Below are 21,290 nucleotides of genomic sequence, written 5' to 3'. Positions count from 1 at the left end.
GACTTACTAATTCATAACCTAACATTTAGGCCTGTACCAATACATAGGAATGTGAAGATAGCATATGAGGCATAAGAGATGTGTGCCATACATTCTGCCACTCTCACTCATACTCCTATCTAACTTGCTGACCCAGAGTCAGTATAGCATACTCTATCGCTGCCCCCAGGCTATTTAGGAAACACATTCATTGCCCCTACCCATGAACATTCTTTCTTAGGATTCTCCACTACATGTCACAAGGAGGCCAAGGAATTGACATAAGTCAGGAACAATGGCACTTGAAAGAATGACCAATGCATACCAAGTTTTCACATTAGTGTCAAGAAGCTATAAGCATGATTTACCATTGTATTTTCTAGTCTGAAGGCTGTTTTAAGCCAGAATAGGTTTACCTGAATTCCTCAGGTTTTCCCTTGTCATAAGAATGTCTTAAGTACCCATTGTAAATCTTGCTCATCTTTTGTGGTTTAAAAACATTTAAACTCTTTCGTTAATCTTTCATGACATCATGATGCAATTGTCATTATCAGCAGGGCAACTGTTTATGTTTTCTTTATTTTATTCACCTTCAATTTTGTAGTCTGTTCAAATGTTTGATCCGTGGTGCCTGTGTTTGTTGGAAAAATGCAAACTCTTCAGCTTTACGCAAAGTTTCAACACAGCACCAGATTTCTTTGCCCTATTTCTAATTGTACCTGTCCGTTTTACATTTGTTTTGACGTTTTTGTGTGTTGTACCTCGAGCTGCCTGTGTGCTGTGCTTCTTGATGGGATTCTTACTAGTTGCTAACAGGAATGGCATAGTTTTACTGCTCTCAGTTAAAAATGGAAGACTTTAGAGAACTTTCACTTGGTATCTTTAAAGTGCCTGAGGAGCCCAGGAAACGTGTCACCGAAGAACATGTGACTTCTGATGTTCCCAAAAGAGAAGAGGCTCTGCCGGCAAAAGGTACTTATAATTCTAAACATCAAGTTATGTTCAATGCCTGCTCTTTCTAAATTTAGGTTGTCTGTGATCTCTTCTCCATCATTGTGTGTAATTGTTTAGACATATGTTTGTCTACTATTTGTCTCTTTCATTTTTTCATTGGACTTTCTTTAGTGGAAATGCTCTAAAACATCACCTAATAGCCATGCAAGTTGAAGGTGCGCTAATCTCAACATCTATTTTGTTTTAATTGTTTCCAACCACACACATTCTCTCTTTTGAAATCAGAAACCCTGAAAACCACACTTGGGGCTACACCATCTCCTTCCACCTGTGGATGGCACAATATATAAATGCATCAGCCCAAACATTAATTTGCATGCAAATATAATAGACTGCAACCACAGAACTTCGCCTTCTATTGGCTAGCTTTGTATTTGAGAAATTCCAAAGACACACATAAAGCCAGCCTTACCAGGAATTGTCTATGTAGTTTTAATAAGTGCAGTACCAACATAATATTTTTTAAGATGTGCTTTTAAAATTGTACAGAAACCAAACATCAACCCTAATGACATCTGAATTAGGGATGAGCAGTAGACATGCACAAGGGTTGGCTTTGGGGTAATAGCAACCTTTTGATTGTACAAACAGATGGAAATGAGGTGTTTTATAAGGAGCAGACTCTGGTTGACAACCCCAAGACATATTCACCTGAGAGAAGCTAGATATCATTCAAGTATATAGGTGCCCACTATTTTACATTCATTAAATTAGATGATATCATTGTCTAAGCATATGTCTAATCTACTGTAAAGATGCACCTAAACAAGGGAAGAGATGTGGTCTAATTGATTAGGTTGCTGGCATTTGATCCTGGGGCCCTTGCTTCTAATCCCAGCTTCCCTACTTGACTCAAACCAGGTTGGGCAAATGTCTATATTTCCCTGTGCCTAAAATATGCAAATGTATTCTATGAACAGTTTGACTGACCATCACACCATTATTTATGTAAACTGGTCAGTAGTGCTCTTCAACATACCTAATCAAAGGAATGGCTGCAATTTTTACAATATAGTATCTTGGAATACATATTTTAGTGCCTGAGAAATGAGCACCAGAAGAGAAAAGATCAGTGACTAAAAAGGAAGATGCTTTTCCAGTAAAGGCCCATGCAGTTTTTGGTTACCTCTTACATAGTTGCCCATAATACCTTTGTGTATTTTTGTTGCTTTGAACATTTGGTTATAATTTGTTTCCTTTGTTTCAAGAAACCCCTTAGCGTAGTTGTTGCCCCTTAATAGAAACTCAATCAACCTGTACCAAACCTTTATGTACTTTTGGCATTAGATGCCTGTTGTATTGTGTTTTACCATGCTACTTCCTTTACATTGTTTAGTGTTTTAAATACGTTTTAAGTGCCACACAGTATTTATTTTACATCATTCTGCATTGCTTTTCTCAAATGAGATCTTTATCAAGTGTAATTTTTGGTGCTATTTAGTTTCGAAGTATTTTAGACAAAGTGTGGCATGTTTTAAAATTGCAAACTATCTTTAAAGTGTCTGGAGTACCAAAGCGAGCTGTTCTAGAAGAGAAAGTACCAGTTGCTGTTCCTCAGAAAGTTGGAGAACCACCTTCTAGAGGTACTGCTTCTCTTTGAATATAAACCTTCATATTATTGTACTCCTACTTTTGTTTGTTGTATTTGTGTTTATTTGTCACCAGTGCTTTTTGTGTGTATCATGCCTTATTACACTATTTTCAAAATATTTCTTAAAATGTTCAGACTATTTAAACATTTGTAAAAGAAAAAATGAATTGGATGCTGCTCTGAAAGGAAAGCATACTTTTCACCATCTAAAAGTGCACTTGCCATGCACATTGTGAAGGTTTAGTCTAATGTTGCAAAATAACAATTGCTTTTGTTTAAGTGCAAATATGTTAAATAGTGTTCCTATGAGTTCTGCCCTTGTTTTTATAATTGTTATGTGTATTTCTAAAGTGTGTTATCACCTGTAAGGGTATCCTGGTGTTGAGCGGATGTGTGTGCCTAGTCCTGCCCATGGTTGGTTGGTTATTTGAAAAGCCAGGTCTTTAGCTTTTTGCTGAGTTCTAGAAGAGAGGAGGAGGCTCCGATGTGGAGTAGTAACCATTCCATGCTTTAGCAATGATTAATAGAACTGCCATTCCCCTTACATGGTTCTGTGTATGCTTGGGATATATGCAAGTAGGAGTCCTGGGGAGGTGTCTGGCTGGTTGATGGAAGGAGATGCAGCAGTTTAGGTAGGTGGTGCCTAAGTTGTGCAGTGCTAGAATGTCTGTGTGAGGCATTTGAAATGAGCAGGTTTGAGTATCTGGAGTCAGTGGAGTTCCTTGAGGTGTGGTGTGATATGTATTCTGTGTGGGAGGTTGAGGATGAGACCGGCTTTTGGATGATTTGTAATCTTCTAGTGAGTTTCTTGGTGATACCAGCATGAATGGTGTTCCCATAGTCCAACTTGCTGGTGACTAGGGCCTGAGTGACAGTTTTTCTAGTGTTGCTTGATAGCCATTTGGAGATCATCCACAGTGTGTGGAAGCAGGATGCAGTGATGGCATTCACTTGTTTTGTCGTGTCCAGTTTACCGTGAATCATTATTCCAAAGGTCCCATGTGAGAGTGCTGGGTGTGGGTCCCAGTTCAGCTGTCCACCAGCTGGAGTTTCTTGGTGAGGTATTTTTGCTGAAGATTACTACTGTCAGTGCAGACGGTGAACAGTGAACTTGTTTCTTGTATTGGGGGTCTTGTCTGAGAGGTAAAGTATGAGTTGTATGCCCTCAGCATAGGAGAGGAGAGGGATCTCGTATGCATTTAAGAGGTTGGGACTGAGTGATGAACCTTAAGGCACTCCGCACATGAGTTTGCAAGCTTCCGATGAGTAAGATGCCAGATTGACAGCTTGTGTTCTATCTGCTTAGAAAGAGCTGATCCAGCAGAAACAGGTTCTTGGATGGCAATCATGTGCAAGCACCTGAGGAGGATGGGGTGAGACTGTGCCAAATGCTGCAGAGAGGTCCAGGAGAATGAGGGATGCCGTGCTGATGTTGTCTAAGTGCTGTTTCTTTACCGTGGTTGGGTGTGGAACTGGACTTTGTGGCATTGAGGAGCTGATGGTTGCTGAGGTGGTTGATGAGGTGTTGGGTCATTAGTTTCTCTAAGATCTTTGCTGTGTAAGGTAGCAGGGAGACAAATCTGTAGTTGTGAAGTGTGGCTGGGTCAGCAAATGGTTTCTTAAGCAGGGGCATGATAGTGGCATGTTTCCAAGTGTCTGGGAATGTGGCTGTGATAATGAAGCATTGAGGATGGGTGTTAGTTCTTCGCTGACTGGTAGGAGTCCTTTAGTGAGGGCATGATGAGGCCGAGAGACAGATGAGGCTCCCTAGTGAATGGTCTTCATGGTAGCAGCGATTTCAGCAGTGGTGACGGTGGGTCTTAAGGTCAGTGTATGTTCTTTCACCATAATGGGAAGTTGAGTTGTGAACTGGTCTGGTTGAGGATCGAAGTTGCTCTATATGGAGCAGATTTTGTAAAAGAAGAATTCTGGGAGCTTGTTGCAATGGTCTTGTGAGGGTGTGAAGTTGTGGGAGGTAGAGAGGAGGCTCAGTGAAATCTTTGATGATGATGAAAATTTCTTTACTGCTGTTAGTGCTTGTGTTGATGCAATCTGCAAGAGATATGCACTTGGTGCTCTGTATCTGCTGGTGGTAGCTTCATGGACTGATTTGAAGATCTTTATGTCTAGTGTATTGATTTGTTCTTCAGTTGTGCTCCAGTTGCTTACAGTGGCGTTTTGTCAGCCTACGTTTCTTAGCAGTTGTCATCAGGCAGGCCCGAGGTGGGAGGGGTTGGAGCATATGGTGCTGTGGGGGAGAAACCACACATACAAGTAACATATTCGTGTCTTGCTGAACACAGTTGTCACACATTTTTGGCTCAGAAATGGCTCTAAAAGATCAGAAACCTTTTATGTTTTTGAAGTCCCCATAAAATGTACCACAGAGAAAATATACATAACACTGTAAACACTGAACAGCAAACATGTCTTTTGTGAGAGATGCTACTTAACTGTGCACATTCATGTGTGTATTCATCCAGTCATTGAAACCAGAAGCAAAAGCATTAATAATTGGCATTACTACAATTTCAAGCTTTAACGAGGCAGGAAGTGAGTGATGGAAAGGGATGGCATCAGTGCTTAATTTGAGCTGGTAGCTGCAAGTGGGGACCACCAGCACTCTTTTTTGGGGACTGGGACTTTTTTTAGTCTTCGGATTTTGACCCAGAACAAGAGAGGGAAAAGCAGCAAAGATTTAAAGAAGGAGGAAGAAAAAGACAAAAAGCAGAAGCAAAAGAAGAAGGCAGGGATGAAAAGGAATCCACAACAGTGCAGTACAGGAGCAGGTAGATTATATTGGTGGATGCAACAGTCATGAGGACCTAAAGACTAATTAGCCTTGGAATTCTGCAACCCGGATATTTGGAAGCAGCACCATTGGGGTTCTCAGAAAAGTTTGGAACCCCCAACATTTATTCTTTACCAAATAAGGACTGGAAGGTGTTAACATTAGACATTTCCAAAATTGAAAGAGGGGGGCAGATCTAATTCTGATGGTCTCCAGACCAACCAGTAGTTAGTTGGATCATATCTGCTTCATTGCTTTAGTTGAATACTTTGGTAATAATGATACCTAGCTGGGAATTCAGGTGGAATTTGTAGCATGAAACAGGAACATATTGAGACATACTATAATGTGCAGCAAAACAGGTGCAGTATTTGTGTTAGGACAATGTAGTCCTCTTGATGCTCATATCATCCCTTTATTTTTGTAATTGGGGTATTTTGTGTGTGTGAGAGAGAGAGAGAAAGAGAGAGAGAGAGAGAGAGAGATGCATGCACACACTTTTAACCCACACTTTGGGGGCAACCATTAATAACTGGATTGGTAATTTCTGACAAAGCCAGACAAACACCATCCATCTTTGTGTGAACCATGACACTATAAGGACCGGTCCCTGTACTGATTTTAAATATAAATACTTTCAAGTGAGTGTATCAAACAAAACTAAAAGCACAGTTATATTTTCTTCAGTCCACCTTATATCCTACCCCATTATGAAGGAGCACTTGGAGTTAGAATACTAAATACACACTCCATTACAGTCAATGACCAGGCCTCCTGTACATAGGTATGTTATGATGTGTGTGGCTTTGTGGATATGTGATACATGGAGGGAAAGAGACATTAAATCATGACAGGTGAGATAATCCTTCTGTAGTTGCAGACAGATAGGAGAACAGATATATTTACTTTTGCACTTTTGTGTCTGCATTTTATGTCTATGACTCTTGTCACACTACATGTCCTTTTTGGAACATGAGCATATTTCAGTTCTACTTCTGCATATCCCTGTGTCTATGTTTGTCACTTAACATACCATTCTTAATATTAATATCTTTGAAGTTCCGGAGGTGCATAAGAGACCTGTCCCAGAGGAAAAAGTCCCTGTTGCTATTCCTAAAAAGGAGGAGGTACCATATGAAAAAGGTACATTGACATTTCTATGTGCTAAAATTCCCTGTCTTGCTGATGTAAATCCTATATCATTATAATACACATGCTATAAATATTGATATGTTTTGTGGTATAAAGTGAATCATGTCTAAATCCTGTGTACATGTTACATATGTATAAAGTCACTGTTTGCTTGGGAAGACTGTAGTTTTCTTAAAGTCAAACAAATCATTTACTTCTAAAACTATTTCCTTTTCTACTTTAATTGTCCATGTTGTCTCAAAGCTTTTAAAGTGATAAATGTTTTGATGTGCTGCTCTTCTCTTTAAAATACATGTTTGTTACAAGACCAATCATACTTATACATCTAGACACAAAATTGCCTGATGTATTACCAAATATTACAACAAACATATTTAATATATTTTAAGTGCCTGAAATTCCAAGAAAATTGGCTCCAGTGGAAAAGGTTCCTGTTGCCATTCCCAAAAGGGAGGTGACACCACCAGCGAAAGGTATATGAACCCTTTTGGTAACCAAAGCAAATACTTAGTTTGTATACGCTGTCAATGTATGTCTCAGAAAGTATGTTTTATGTGAGTTGTGCTTGTTGTTTCCTTCCTTTCCTTCATCTTCAATAAAATATTGCAATATTTTTAAAGTGCCTGAGGTCTCTAAGAAGCCAGTGCCAGAAGAGAAAGTGCCAAGTCCCATTCCTAAAATAGAGGAGGTTCCACCAACCAAAGGTACATCAAGTAACGTAAATCAGTAACACTATTAATTTGTGGTGCTGCGCTATGTTGTTCATGGCTTCTAACATCAGTATTTTCATGATGTGCACTTTTCATTAACTTGAAAGGGGAGCTAATACTATTATTGTAGCATTTGTTTTGTAGCACTTTTTGAAATAATTTCAGACTATTCCACCACATTAAATTCCAGTATTCATGTAACTCCTCTTTCCTAAGTCCCTGCGGTTACGAAGAGAATCATCCCAGAAGATAAAATACCAACTCCAGTGGCAAAGAAAGAAGAGAAAACCCCATCGGTCAGAGGTACACCTGTTCTTCATAAAAAGAAGTGTTTTCTTACCTTTGAGCTTGCTTCAGTTTGCTCTTGCTTCAACTATCTTTTTGGAGTATTTAGTTATGTTTTTGATGCAGTAAATGTCAGGGTCAGTTTTGTGTTTTTATTTATGTATTTGCTTTTGTGTCAGTCATTTTTTATACACTGTTAGTTATGTGTTTGTCCTTTGTGCATTTTTATAAGAATAAATTTTAATTTGAGAAAACTATACTACTCTCTGTCACCATTCACTGTGTGCTTTTTCTTTGTTTTCGGGGGGGGCGGGGGGGGGGCTTTAGGACATAACAACCAAAAATACATTATAACTATCTTTGTACATAGTAATACCCACTAAGATAACATCATATCTTTAAAGTTCCTGAAGTTGCAAGAAGGCCCACTCCAGAAGAGAAAGTACCAGTTGCAGTCCCTAAAAAGGCAGAAATTCCACCTCCTAAAGGTATTTCTTCATAAAAATGAAAACCTTGTTTGCTTATGTTTTATGTGTATATGAGTATTTGTGTGTTTTCCTGTGGAACTTGTCTGTTCTTCGATAATTCAATAAAAAAGAAAGATGTTTTGCCTCTAAATTCTGAACCTGGAATCACAGGATCAGTATTACAAACTTAACTTCCCCACTGTTTTGTGTATTATTTAGTCTCCCCATGTCTCAGTGTATATATGTCACATAACTATTAACATTTAAGTATATGGTGTACATCTGAATCAAGTGCATTATAAAACGTCTGTTCCCTGCAGCCTAGAGTTATTTGACTGATATCTATCTTTTTGGAGTATTTAGTTATGTTTTTGATGCAGTAAATGTCAGTGTCAGTTTTGTGTTTTTATTTATGTATTTGCTTTTGTGTCAGTCATTTTTTATACACTGTTAGTTATGTGTTTGTCCTTTGTGCATTTTTATAAGAATAGATTTTAATTTGAGAAAACTATACTACTCTCTGTCACCATTCACTGTGTGCTTTTTCTTTGTTTTCGGGGGGGGGGGGGGCTTTAGGACATAACAACCAAAAATACATTATAACTATCTTTGTACATAGTAATACCCACTAAGATAACATCATATCTTTAAAGTTCCTGAAGTTGCAAGAAGGCCCATTCCTGAAGAGAAAGTACCAGTTGCAGTCCCTAAAAAGGCAGAAATTCCACCTCCTAAAGGTATTTCTTCTTAAAAATGAAAACCTTGTTTGCTTATGTTTTATGTGTATATGAGTATTTGTGTGTTTTCCTGTGGAACTTGTCTGTTCTTCGATAATTCAATAAAAAAAGAAAGATGTTTTGCCTCTAAATTCTGAACCTGGAATTACAGGATCAGTATTACAAACTTAACTTCCCCAATGTTTTGTGTATTATTTAGTCTCCCCCTGTCTCAGTGTATATATGTCACATAACTATTAACATTTAAGTATATGGTGTACATCTGAATCAAGTGCATTATAAAACGTCTGTTCCCTGCAGCCTAGAGTTCTTTGACTGATATCTAACTTTTTGGAGTATTTAGTTATGTTTTTGATGCAGTAAATGTCAGTGTCAGTTTTGTGTTTTTATTTATGTATTTGATTTTGTGTCAGTCATTTTTTATACACTGTTAGTTATGTGTTTGTCCTTTGTGCTTTTTATAAGAACAGATTTTAATTTGAGAAAACTATACTACTCTCTGTCACCATTTACTGTGTGCTTGTTCTTTGTTTTCGGGGGAGGGGAACTTTAGGACATAAAAACCAAAAATACATTATGACTATCTTTGTACATAGTAACACCCACTAAGATAACATCATATCTTTAAAGTTTCTGAGGTGGCAAGAAGGCCCATTCCTGAAGAGAAAGTACCAGTTGCAGTCCCTAAAAAGGCAGAAATTCCACCTCCTAAAGGTATTTCTTCTTAAAAATGAAAACCTTGTTTGCTTATGTTTATTATGTATATGAGTATTTGTGTGTTTTCCTGTGGAACTTGTCTGTTCTTCGATAATTCAATAAAAAAGAAAGATGTTTTGCCTCTAAATTCTGAACCTGGAATCACAGGATCAGTATTACAAACTTAACTTCCCCAATGTTTTGTGTATTATTTAGTCTCCCTATGTCTCAGTGTATATATGTCCCATAACTATTAACATTTAAGTATATGGTGTACATCTGATTCAAGTGCATTATAAAATGTCTGTTCCCTGCAGCCTAGAGTTAGTTGACTGATATGTAGGAACATATGTTCTTCACACTTGCTGTACTATAACACCAATGATATAAAATAATATGTCATACACATTTTCTGCTCTTTTTCAAATACGCATCTATATCTTACCCATCCTCCAGAAGCATCATCTTTATGTTCCATTAATTTTTTAATGTTAAATATCCAATCTCTGTAAATACCTTTCCACTGACATCATATCTCTGGAATCTTTCTAGTTGTTTGGAATTGGCTTGGCCCCTCACTGCTTTCAAATGCTACTCATGCAGGCCTTTATGACCAAGGACTGTTATTTTCCCACAATGTTTTTCCCTGAAATACCATACATTTTACACCGGTCCAGGACAGGAAGATCTTTCATATAATGAATACCCAAACTGTCTAAAGTCAAGGCACTTTGCTTCAGGCATTATGTATACCTGTAGTATTTATTTAATAATTGCAGGCCCAGATAAACAAATATTTTGTGCTGGCTTTGCGTCACAAAATTGTTGAACATGTGCAAAACTCTACTAACAATAGTAGACAGGGTTTTGCAAAACAAAAATGCTGCCACTTGAAAGCATGCATTAAATAGGAGAAATGCTTTCATCCTCGTAACTTTTTCCACTTTGCACTGTTGCTGCACACATCCAAAGTTGAAAACGTTTTAACGTTTGTCTAGGCATAGTATGTTGTGCTGGAAAGGCACTATTTGAGTACAAATCCCATGCTAGACTCACGCAGACACATTTGCACTTTGGCATCAATGTGTGTGTGTGGCCTTTGGCAGCCTGACTGGGCACCAGGGCTAGTGAGGGAACAGGAGAGTGCTATATCTCTGTCACGAAATGCAGCGCAGCAACTTGATTTGCTGTGCTGTGTTGTGTGATAGTTTGCTAAATGTGAGCCACAGTTTTCAGTACATAGCTAACAATTTCTAATATCTTTGAAATAGCTGAGGAGCTCAAAAGGCCTCTTCCTGAAGAAAAAATGCCTGTGCCCACTCCCCAAAAAAGGGAAACTTTACCAGCAAAAGGTAAACGTAAAGGGAATTGTATGTGTTTGTTGCAGTATTCCCAAAAAACAATATCTGTGCTATCTTGAGTTTATTTGTTTTGCTGTGTTCTCAACATAAGGTTAATCTTGGTCATTGTGTGACAGCAATTGGCATATTGCTCCATTTGCCTTTCTTGATTAATACAGTGACAAATCTTAAGTAAGGTTCTTACAATCATGCTCTTGCAATTTCTTAAAGTGCCTGAGGTTCCTAAAAAAGAAGTCCCAGAAGAGAAGTTGCCAATTGCTGTGCCTAAAAAAGAAGAAGTCCTGGCTCCCAAAGGTATACCATGCTGTACATCTTTGAACAGTAACCTTTACAAGCTTTACAAATATTTAGAGACACATTCCAAAGATTGTTGCATGTCTCAGTTTTGCAGTTCATGCTGATGGCGTTATGGTGTCTTTAGTGTTGTATTTCTGTCTGTTTTACAATACTGAAAACAACTATTACTATTTAAAGTGCCTATAGTTGCTAAGAAGCCAATTGCTGAAGAAAGGATACCTGTTGCAATTCCCAAAAAAGTGGAAGCGCCACCAGCAAAAGGTATTTTATGCTTCAGTGTTACATGTTTTCTTCTGCATGTTCTTTGTAATATTGTTGCCTTTTGTGATAGCCATTTCAATTTAATATCAGTCTAATTGTTCTTCAATTCCAAATGTAATATATGGTTACAATAATTCATAACAAAGATAGATTTACTAAAAAGAAAAGAAATAAATAAATTGGTAGAATGCATGGTGAATTTCCCTCATTATTATAACTTGATCTCAACCATGTGAAGGCAAAGGTCCATGCTATAATAGTTACAGTAATCTGTGAATAATGTGTTCTTAATAATGTCTGCAGATGGTATATATGTTAAGTTGAAGTATATGGGTCTCTGCTCAACTTCATGTTTAAGTTTTGTCTATCAGTCTTGTGTGTTCTTCAGTATTTTTAAATGGAGTTTAAGATTCTTATAATTAATATCTTTAAAGTGCCCGAGGTCCACATGAAGCCTGTTCCTCAAGATACAATATTCACAGCAGAAGAAAAAGTTTCAGTTCTTGTTTCCAAAAAAATAGAAGTTCTTCCTTCTAAAGGTATTCTGGTTTAAAAATATGCCTGTTTGTGAAATTAGTTTTGTGCTCTTTTGTTTTGTTAATTGCTACATGTAACTCTTTCAACATTTTCTTATTTGTGTATGTCTTTAAAAAAATATGATGTATGATTTTGAGATTTCATTTGTATTATTTTTGAAGTACCTGAACCCCAAAAGAAACTCATTTCAGAAGAAAAAGTACCAATTGCAGTGCCCAAAAAAGTAGAAGCTCCACCAGCAAAAGGTACCTTGGAGGCATAGGTTTAACAATCTTCTGTGTTCTTGGTGTGTTTACTTCAATGTTGTAGTCTTAGCAGTTTTTGTTAGAGGAGTTGCACCTTCAGTTATGTTTGTCTTTCATACTAACTTATGTGTTACACGTCACTGTAAGTGTGTGTTTACAATTCTTTAAGTTAATATCTTTAAATTGCCTGGAATACCAAAGAAATATGTCATAGAGGAAAAAGTATAAGTTTCTCTTCCTAAACGTGCAACCCCTCCACCAGCTGCAGGTATAACTTTCCTAGTGAGAAAAACGGAACACTAACATAATCTTATATCCGTTTGTTGTATCTTTCTTTGTCGTGTTAATTCCTAATACATTTTACGTATGTATTTGTCTTTATTGCTTTGCAATGTCAGGACCATTGATTGAGGATAACTGCTAAATGCTGCTTGCTAATCAGTTTAAAAATAAAGAAATAGTGATGACATGCCCTGAAGTGCCTTTGGTAATATTTTTTATTTTCGTGGCTATTAGAAACTAAGCAAAAGGAAAAGGAAAATGTCCTATTCATATTTGAAGACATGTTGAATTTTATCCCCTCTTCAGGATTCTATATTTGATTGTGTGATACACTTGTGCAATTAAAAAACTGTTTATTGTACATCTATGGTATAAAATCAAAACATAATATGACATGATTGCAAAAACAAAACAAAAATAAGACTTTGTAGAGCCATAACCTTTCTCTTCTTACCAATATTTTAGAGGAGAGTCAAATGTATGAGCTGACTATGAAACAGGATTTTGACCAAATTTAGTAAATTATCAGAACGCTGCTTATGTAAGTAAGATACCTTAAAGACGGGTAAATTAACATTCAGCAATTTAGTGGGCAGCATTGTTAAAGATGGAAAGCTGCAAAGTTCATTATTTAATTCAATTAAATACTATAGCACCCCATTAATCATAGCAGATGGCAAAAGCAAGACAGGGTCTACAGAGAGTCCTCCAATCAATATAGATTATGTCATTCTGGAGGAAAGTTGCACTTAGGAAATATTTGCACCTCAACTGGTCATCCAGTGACTGAACAATTCTTCGCTTGTGGCCTACTTCGCCCACAATAATGTCAAAGTCCTTGATCAAAGTCAAAATGTGATGTAACAAAAGGCACAATCTGTAAATTGGCAGTGAATAGATAATGTTACATACTTTTAATGTTGAGGAGCAGGCAGTGTTTGAAGGTAATTCACTAATTAGGTGTACCACTAATCTGTAAATGTAGACTATGAAAAGCCCTGTCCATTTTAACTAGCAGTAGTTTTGTTTAAGCAACACAAAGATGTTTGATTTAGCAGTAAGCAGTTGGTCACATAAACTAAATATTTTAATAAAAAGTTGACAATGAAACCAAACGTGTATCAAGATACAGAAATTAAATTAGGTGATACTGATCTTAAATATACAACTATCATTAAACAACTAGTTTATTAAATCACCTACTTTTCACACCATGCAGTCAAATCAATGTATTTAAAGGATGATCCTACAATGTATCTTTTGTATACCTGGTGCAATGCTCTAATAAGGGCAAGATTAGGCCAAACACTGTGTATTTGTTTGCATGAATATATGTGTTTTCACTATGTTGGTTTAAATATGTCAGCTCATATTTTAACATAAATATGTGTTTTTAAAGTCCCTGCAATTCCCAGACAAGTTGAAGAAGTAAAGGCAATAGCCCTAAAAAGAGAAAGAGGCACTTACAAAAAAGAGGATGACATCCATATAGAAGAGGTCTATGACAGAAAGGAGCAGTATTATGAAGAGCAGATCTATGGAGAAAAAGTCATTGAGGAGCAAGTAATTGGAGAAAGACAGAAAAGACAGATTTATCAAGAGGAATTTTATGAGGAAAAAGAGCAAATCTTTGAGGATGATGAAGAAGTAGTAGTAGAGGAAGAAGAAGAAGAAGAAGAAGAAGAAGAAGAAGCAGAACAAATATATGAAGAAATTCACGAGGAAGAACATATTTATGCAGCAGAGGAAGCACAGCAGATCTCAGAAGAAACAATTTACGAAGATGAAACTACCGCTTACAAAGAAGAAGTCTATGCAGAAACACCTGAAATTGAAGAAGAGGAAGAAAATGTTTATGAAGAAATAAAACAAATAGAAGAGCAAAAGAGGATCATAGAACAAATTCAAGAGGAAAAAGAACTCTACGAAGAAAAAGTTGAAATTGAGGAAGAGGTTGAGCACATTTATGAAGAAGAAGAGATCACTTATCAGGGGGAAATCTATGAAGAATTCCATGAGGAGGAAGTTGTTTCTGTTCAGCTTGAAGAAGTTTATGACAAAAAAGGTACATGTTTGTTTCTCATGTATGTTGTAAATTTCACTTCTTTTTTCTGCTTAAATTTTCTTTGCCTTTTTCACTAATACCCTTCTTGACATTATAAATCATTCCTCAGCAGTGGCCTTAATAATTTCCTTTTCCAAGTGTTACCAGAAATGAAGGGCTATGCACTCTGGCATCTTCTCACTAAATTCTTGTTTACAATCTATTCAGTTACATGCACTCATACATACAAATGTACTACCACACCCACCTGTATTGCAGATGCAATCTGGGGAAAAATCATTTAAATATTTTATTATCTTCAGAGAACCTCTGTCACACTTTATGTACAACAATAAAGCTTGCTTACTTTCTACTCTGTCACATTTATGGCAAATGCAGTGAAGCAGGCATTTTGCACATTTATTTTTGCATTTAAGATTTTGACAACTTATTTTTGAATGGTATACTACAATGTTCCTCCATTGTATTTAAAGAAGAATCCGAAAATGTTCACAAAAAAGATGAGTGATAAATGACTAAACAACAGCAACAGATTTTTCTTTTTTTGCATTTAAAGTAAGCAGTGAGAAGAGCTGTAAATCATGACATTTTTACATCAGGTGGCACTTTATTCATCTGATATCACTACACACAAACTGGCACTCTGTTAGCAAATGCCATTATTATAATCTTTGATGTGCAGCCCATTAAGCTAAAATATGGTGTTGCTCAGTGGGAGTTTATGCACACACAGTTTCATCCTATATATTTCCTTTGTGGTAAGTGGAGAAACAACACAAAACAAGGTAAAATAGAATGGACACTTATGTGACCTAATAGGGATGAGAGGCTTAAGACCTCACTAGGTTGGTTCATACTCACACTTTGATGAATTTGTGAGAAAACAAACAATGACAAGTGTAATAAAATATAATTAATTTGTCATTGTCTAGTTTCCTTTCAGCTTCTGTCACATTATTCAGTCCTTATGTCTTCAAAGTTCCCATAATTTACCCAGGGGTCCTGGGTACAATCTTCTGAGAAAGTAGAACATCGGGTTGTTTTGAGCATCATCCTAGTAAAAGAAAATACATGTAAACTTTAAGCAGACATTATTGCCATCACACCCTATATCACATTGAGCAGGTGATGATGAGTTCCTTCTAAATTACTGACTATCATTAATGAATTTGACATACACAATCCTCTTATACGTTCACAGATGAGTGATACTAGTTCTCATTTACTTTCAGCTATCTTCTAGTATAAGTTTATCATTCTTTCATCAACACCAAAATCAGCTGCCAGTCTTCAATATCAAAATAACAATAGCCACTACTTATTCACACTTACAGCTTCTAGATGCCTTGGTTCCTCGACTCTCATGTATTTCCTAAACCCCCTAATTAATCCAATATCCAGGCTCTGATTTGTTATCTCACCCGGATTATCAGTTATTCCTGACTTATCTAGTCTCCTGTTTTCAGAGCCTGTACTTAATAATTCTCATGTTTTCTCCATTACTCGGTCATATATTCTCTTTTCTTTATTTTATTCAGCTCCTAAATCATAACCTCCTGCTTTCCTAACCTCTAATTTTTCCATTTTCTTGGTTTCCCTTGGGTTAGCAATATTTTAGCCATTCATTGTCTGTTACGCTAGACACTCATTCACTCTCAGTTTCTCAACCCCTCAATCATCCATTCATTTGGATTATTAGCCAGATACTAATAGACTGTTTAGATGTGAGTTCTTGTCCTACATCACTCTGGTTTACTTCAACACCTTACATTCATCTGATTTATCAGAGTCTTGCTTGCTCACGTGGTAGTTTCACACTGATACACTGTCGCCACTTCTAATTCACTCTACTGGTACTCTCTTGGTTTCTCTGCTCAATACACAAAGGATTTCTTCCTTTTCTTACTCATTCATATAATTTCTTCGTTGTACAACCTCTTCACTTATTTACTGTTTTCACTTTCCAACCTGCATTCGCCCAGTAGATTGGATTCTTAGGGCCTTGTTTAGAGTTTGGTCGATGGGTTACTCTATCATAAACATGATGGAAATCCCACCTTCTCTATCACAAGTGTAATAGGATGTAATGGAATTGTAATACAGCAGACGGGATATCCGTCACATATGTGATGGAAGAACTCTGTATACTAACTCTAAATCTGGCCCTTAATCCCCCCTTATTCCACCCTCATCTATCTGATCCATTCCTGATCCATTTTATTGCTCCCTTTCTTGGTGCCCAAGCACTTCGCAAGTGCTCTACACAGATTTCCTAATGCCTCATATACAATCATTTTGTTTCTCAGTACTGCACTCATCGTCTGTGTGTATTTGCCTCTCAATCATACATTTATGCCTTGCAGTAGCTCAGGATGGATTCTCAGCTCTTACCAACTACGGCTGCACAATAGCGCATCTTTTGCTTTTCTGTTGTCCCCTTTCATAATTTGTAACATCTCATCCATTCACTCTCTTATTTGGCAAACCCCTGATGCTTCTAATCTCTAGGTTTCTCAATTGACTCACTAAAATACCCAATCATATTTTACCCTCTCATTTACCTATTCTCTTAGGTGTGGAGCCCCTAACCCATGAGCTTGCTTGTGTGTTTTTATCATTCACTCATTTACTCTTTCGTTTACTCAGACTCTTATGAACTCACTTACTTGATATCCCATCATCCATTTTTGTTTTTTTTCAGTCCCTCACTTGCTCAGTCACCTGAACCTACTGTATTGATCCAGCGTTCTCTGGCTTTGACAATTCCCTTTTGGTGATTGCACACCCAGCACTCATCCATATTTTTGATTTTTGATTTGATGAATGATCCATTGATTAAGTTTCTGCTCTCCTTAGTCATACAATCTCTTGTTTACCCAGACTCACTACTTTTCTGACCTCTTGCCTGTACATCCTCTCGTTCACCTGCTGTCATGGTTACCAAGTCCTCTTACAGATCTACACATTTGGTTTATTATCCCATCCCTTATGCATGCTGTAGAATTTGTATCCCCACACTCCTCTACAGTGAGAGTTACCAAGGATTCTCACACATCATTTGCCTTGATTTCCCAGCTCATCACCTATTTACTATCTTCTCTACCAGTGTCAAATCTGCTATCTGTAGTTGTCACTGCTTACTCATCTACAACCTTGATTTCTCACCACTTTGTGGGTCAGCCCTTCATTCAACTGTTTACCGGGATTTTCATTATGCTCAGCCATTCCTCCTTTGATTTAAACAATCCCACACACCATGCTCCCTTTATTCCTCTAACTTTATTATTCCCTCATTAGGTTTTCAATCCTTTTATTCATCTACTCACTTCAATTGTTTGCATTTCACAAATGATCTATCATTTTCTTGGCACCCACTCAATATGTCTTTCTGTGCTTTATTAATTCACATTAATCTACTATATTAAATTATGATATCCTTTGTTTATCAATTTCAGGACCATCTGTTCTCAGCCCTCTATCTCATTCTTTTTTTTTCTTTCTCAGCCCTTGATTGAAAGGGGGAAATTTAATTTCATTCCACTTATTCATTAAGTTCTCTCACTCCTTGGTGTTCTTTGGTTAGTAAGTTAGTTTAACGACATCAATGACAGGCAACCTGTTTAAAACATCTTCTCTCAAATACACTGACTTTTGGCAGATATATTTAATTAGTAACTGAGATGTACATCAGCTGACATTAGTACACACCTCCATTTATCAGAGAAAAATGGCATCACCATGGAGGCAATGGCAACAATAGTAATATTCTCCCAGACACAGAAATAACACTCATATTGCAGTGGTATTCCAGAAAATGCCATAGTATGTGCCAAGGTTAGTGGTATTCTATCTTTATTCTTTATCAGACTGACAAAAGACGGATAATTTAAAATCTGAGAAGTTTCAGTGTAAATTTGTACCAGATATCAGCTTGTATTGATCCAATTTGTGTTGATGCATTCTAAATTGACTTAATAATATTCATATTTTTAAAAAAGAAGTCGAATACTTATATCACCTGTTCCAATTTGCCCTACCGTCTGTGAACTTTAAAATAAATGCCCCTCATCAAACAGCATATCAGCATTTCATGAAATAATCTGAAATCTGGTTCTGTCATTTTGTTTCATGATTTTTAACTGTTTGACTGTCTACCAGTTAACCACAGTGCCTGCATTTCAAGACGCATTCTACACATGCCTCCCTTATGTACCACTGCTAGATGCATGTGTCCAATATCACAAAAACATGCAAACCCCACCAAATTGATACATGGGAATTATATGTTTCCAAACTTATGGGAATGATATTCTCAGGAAGTTTGTAATATAAAATATATGTCTGCTTTTGAACATGTGTTGCACATTACTGTTCTGTTTCTGTCTGTTTCGTGTGTAAGTATGATATTCTTAAACCAAAATAATATTTTTAAAGTGGCTGAAGAACCCCAAAAAGCTGTTCCAGAAGAAAAAATGCAACTAAAGAAAGCAAAAGCTCCTCTGGTCAAAGGTACAGCATTTCTACCTTAATTGCTGAAGAATCTAATCTTTCTTGCACCTTTTTCGCTTTTTCTATGTTTATAAGAATCAATAAATCAACTTGTAATCAAATTGTGTATATTTTACGTTTTTGTCACCTGTTTTGTGTGTGTTCAACAATAAAAACTCTACTGAATGTCTCAACTAATATCTTTTAAGTGGCAGAGAAGACCAAAAAAGAATTGATGGCTGAGAAAGTTGTTCTTAAAAAGATTCCTCCAGTGAAAGGTATTTGTACTTCATAAACAGTGTGTCTTAAGTTCCAATTTAAAGAAGGCATTAATCACAGAATCATCTCCATCCTCAAGTATTCACTCATACTAGCATTTCATCCAAAAGAAAAAAGTTCATCGTTAACCCCTTTAAAGGAAGCACTCACACTACAACCTCTGTCTGTTACCATCCTAAATGTAACTGTGTTCGTTCATTCCATCCACTTGTAGCTTTTGCTGGCCTGTGACAGTGTGCAACAGGAAGTCAAGTTCATTAATTCTCTTTTTTCCTTGCATGAACATTGTTTGGCTTAATGTCTGTGCTCTGTCTGAGTTAGAACTATACTGTTTCTAATTTTCATTGACGACATGTATGGTAGTGTGTGGAAGGAGGCTTCTTTTATATGCCCTTTTTAGCTAATTGAGAGCCTTCTCAGCATTAAATGGTTTAACATTTTTGAAGAGCTGTTCACTTGCATACTGCATAATAGGTTTCTCTAGTGATATGAATGAAAACAAGGGTCTGTTTTCCATAAAGGTATACTTAAGAAAAGGCCTTATTTTAAATGTGCATTCATTACAATCAGTTTATTTTTCATTTTTTTCTGCAAATGCTTTAACCCACAAATCTTAGAATTGCATCAGAACCTTTTTGTGAGGTACAAAAAATAAAATGTTAATGTTTTCTGTTAGTTATGGTTCACAAACCATAAACTCTTCAGATTCCTGAAAAACATTTAGAGATTATTTGAGTTATTCATTGCCAACATACTTTAAGAGACTAGTACTAACACGTGCATGTGTTTTAACCAGCAACATTAGTACTGCTTCAGATTTCATTCCTTCCCATCAAATGTATTAGTGGCTGAGTCAGAATCTCTTGGAGTGGGTGAGATAATACTTTAACAACAGTAAATATCGCATGGCCAAATCTTTCTACTACATATGATACCACAGTTGATCTCAGGCGACATCCTTTGTAGTCTTGCTAACAGTTTCACTCAAACTGTTGTGAAAATCATTGTTGTAAATGGAACATTGCCCATAAATGCTAAAGCATATGTCTACTCCATGCCATATGTGCCAACAGGGAAGTGGGATGAGGAGCTAAGGGGAACCGTTATGAAGGTATGGGTATCCTACCTTGGCTTGTCTATTTTAGACAACATCCTACTAGAAAAGCCCTGAAAGTGATGATAATTTTTGAAACATAAATTGTATTAGAAGTGAATGTTTTATGTACAACCCTGTTTTAATAATTATCGTGTTTGATGATCCAATTAATTGTAGAGGTCTGTATGGAGTTTTGTGTTATCTCTTATGTTATATTTGTGTCTGGGTAATGTATGATGTTTTCTAACACAAACAATATCTTTAAAGTACCTGAGATTCCAAAGAAACTGGCACCGCAAGAGGATATTTTACCTTCCATTCCTAAAAAAGAGGAGGCCCCACGTGCCACAGGTATAGTACTTCTTCTTTTTTGAAGTCTTCATTTTCTCAGCATATTCATGTGTAATACCTATATATATATGTATACATGTGTCTTGTAACTCATGTAAGACTGAAAGTCTATGTGCTCAATGTGTCTTGTTTTCTCTCTGATCTGTGACTTGCGATTTCTGATTTCTTCAATAAAGTGATTCCCAAATTATTTTAAATACACACTTGCTGCCTTTTCAAGATGTTATTAGTAAAGTTAATCTATAAAATTTAAAAGACAGCGCATACTACATTGCGGATATGGTGGGATTCTTGAGGAGGCTAAAATTCTGTAGGGTGTGAATATAATCAGTTACAATTACATGTTTGTTTAACTGGAATTTAAATATCAACAATGGGGATGTTAGGAAAGATATTTGTAATGCATAATTTAACACCACCTCCGCTCAAAATGTCTATCCTTATTTGTAAATAATAACTGTATTTTGCTAAGAAGAACTGCAATTTCTTTAAAGTTCCCAAGGTAGTTAAGAAAGTTGCCCCCGAAGAAAAAGTGACCGTACCAGTACCTAAGATAGAAGAGCTTCCACCAGTTAAAGGTACATAAAAAGAAAGCTTTAGCAAAGT

The 21,290-nt window shown here is 36.6% G+C and overlaps 1 protein-coding gene across 1 annotated transcript in view; it reads left to right on the top strand.

Moving 5' to 3' along the window:
- The window catches only part of TTN (titin), a 371,797-nt gene that overhangs the window by 166,487 nt on the left and 184,020 nt on the right, over positions 1-21,290 (top strand). The window contains exons 120-138 of the mRNA XM_069225433.1: positions 868-951; positions 2,493-2,576; positions 6,435-6,518; positions 6,917-7,000; positions 7,148-7,231; positions 7,454-7,540; positions 7,927-8,010; positions 8,643-8,726; positions 9,357-9,440; positions 10,694-10,774; positions 10,994-11,077; positions 11,258-11,341; positions 11,776-11,880; positions 12,040-12,123; positions 13,805-14,470; positions 18,905-18,979; positions 19,168-19,236; positions 20,601-20,684; positions 21,179-21,262. Coding sequence (XP_069081534.1) covers positions 868-951; positions 2,493-2,576; positions 6,435-6,518; positions 6,917-7,000; positions 7,148-7,231; positions 7,454-7,540; positions 7,927-8,010; positions 8,643-8,726; positions 9,357-9,440; positions 10,694-10,774; positions 10,994-11,077; positions 11,258-11,341; positions 11,776-11,880; positions 12,040-12,123; positions 13,805-14,470; positions 18,905-18,979; positions 19,168-19,236; positions 20,601-20,684; positions 21,179-21,262 — 2,175 coding nt within the window. The remainder of the gene's footprint in view (positions 1-867; positions 952-2,492; positions 2,577-6,434; positions 6,519-6,916; positions 7,001-7,147; positions 7,232-7,453; positions 7,541-7,926; positions 8,011-8,642; positions 8,727-9,356; positions 9,441-10,693; positions 10,775-10,993; positions 11,078-11,257; positions 11,342-11,775; positions 11,881-12,039; positions 12,124-13,804; positions 14,471-18,904; positions 18,980-19,167; positions 19,237-20,600; positions 20,685-21,178; positions 21,263-21,290) is intronic.

The sequence above is a fragment of the Pleurodeles waltl genome, chromosome 3_1, assembly GCF_031143425.1.
Source record: "Pleurodeles waltl isolate 20211129_DDA chromosome 3_1, aPleWal1.hap1.20221129, whole genome shotgun sequence".
Classification (NCBI taxonomy): domain Eukaryota; kingdom Metazoa; phylum Chordata; class Amphibia; order Caudata; family Salamandridae; genus Pleurodeles; species Pleurodeles waltl.
The sequence above is the reverse complement of the archived record's forward strand: the minus strand, read 5'-3'. Positions and strand labels throughout refer to the sequence as shown.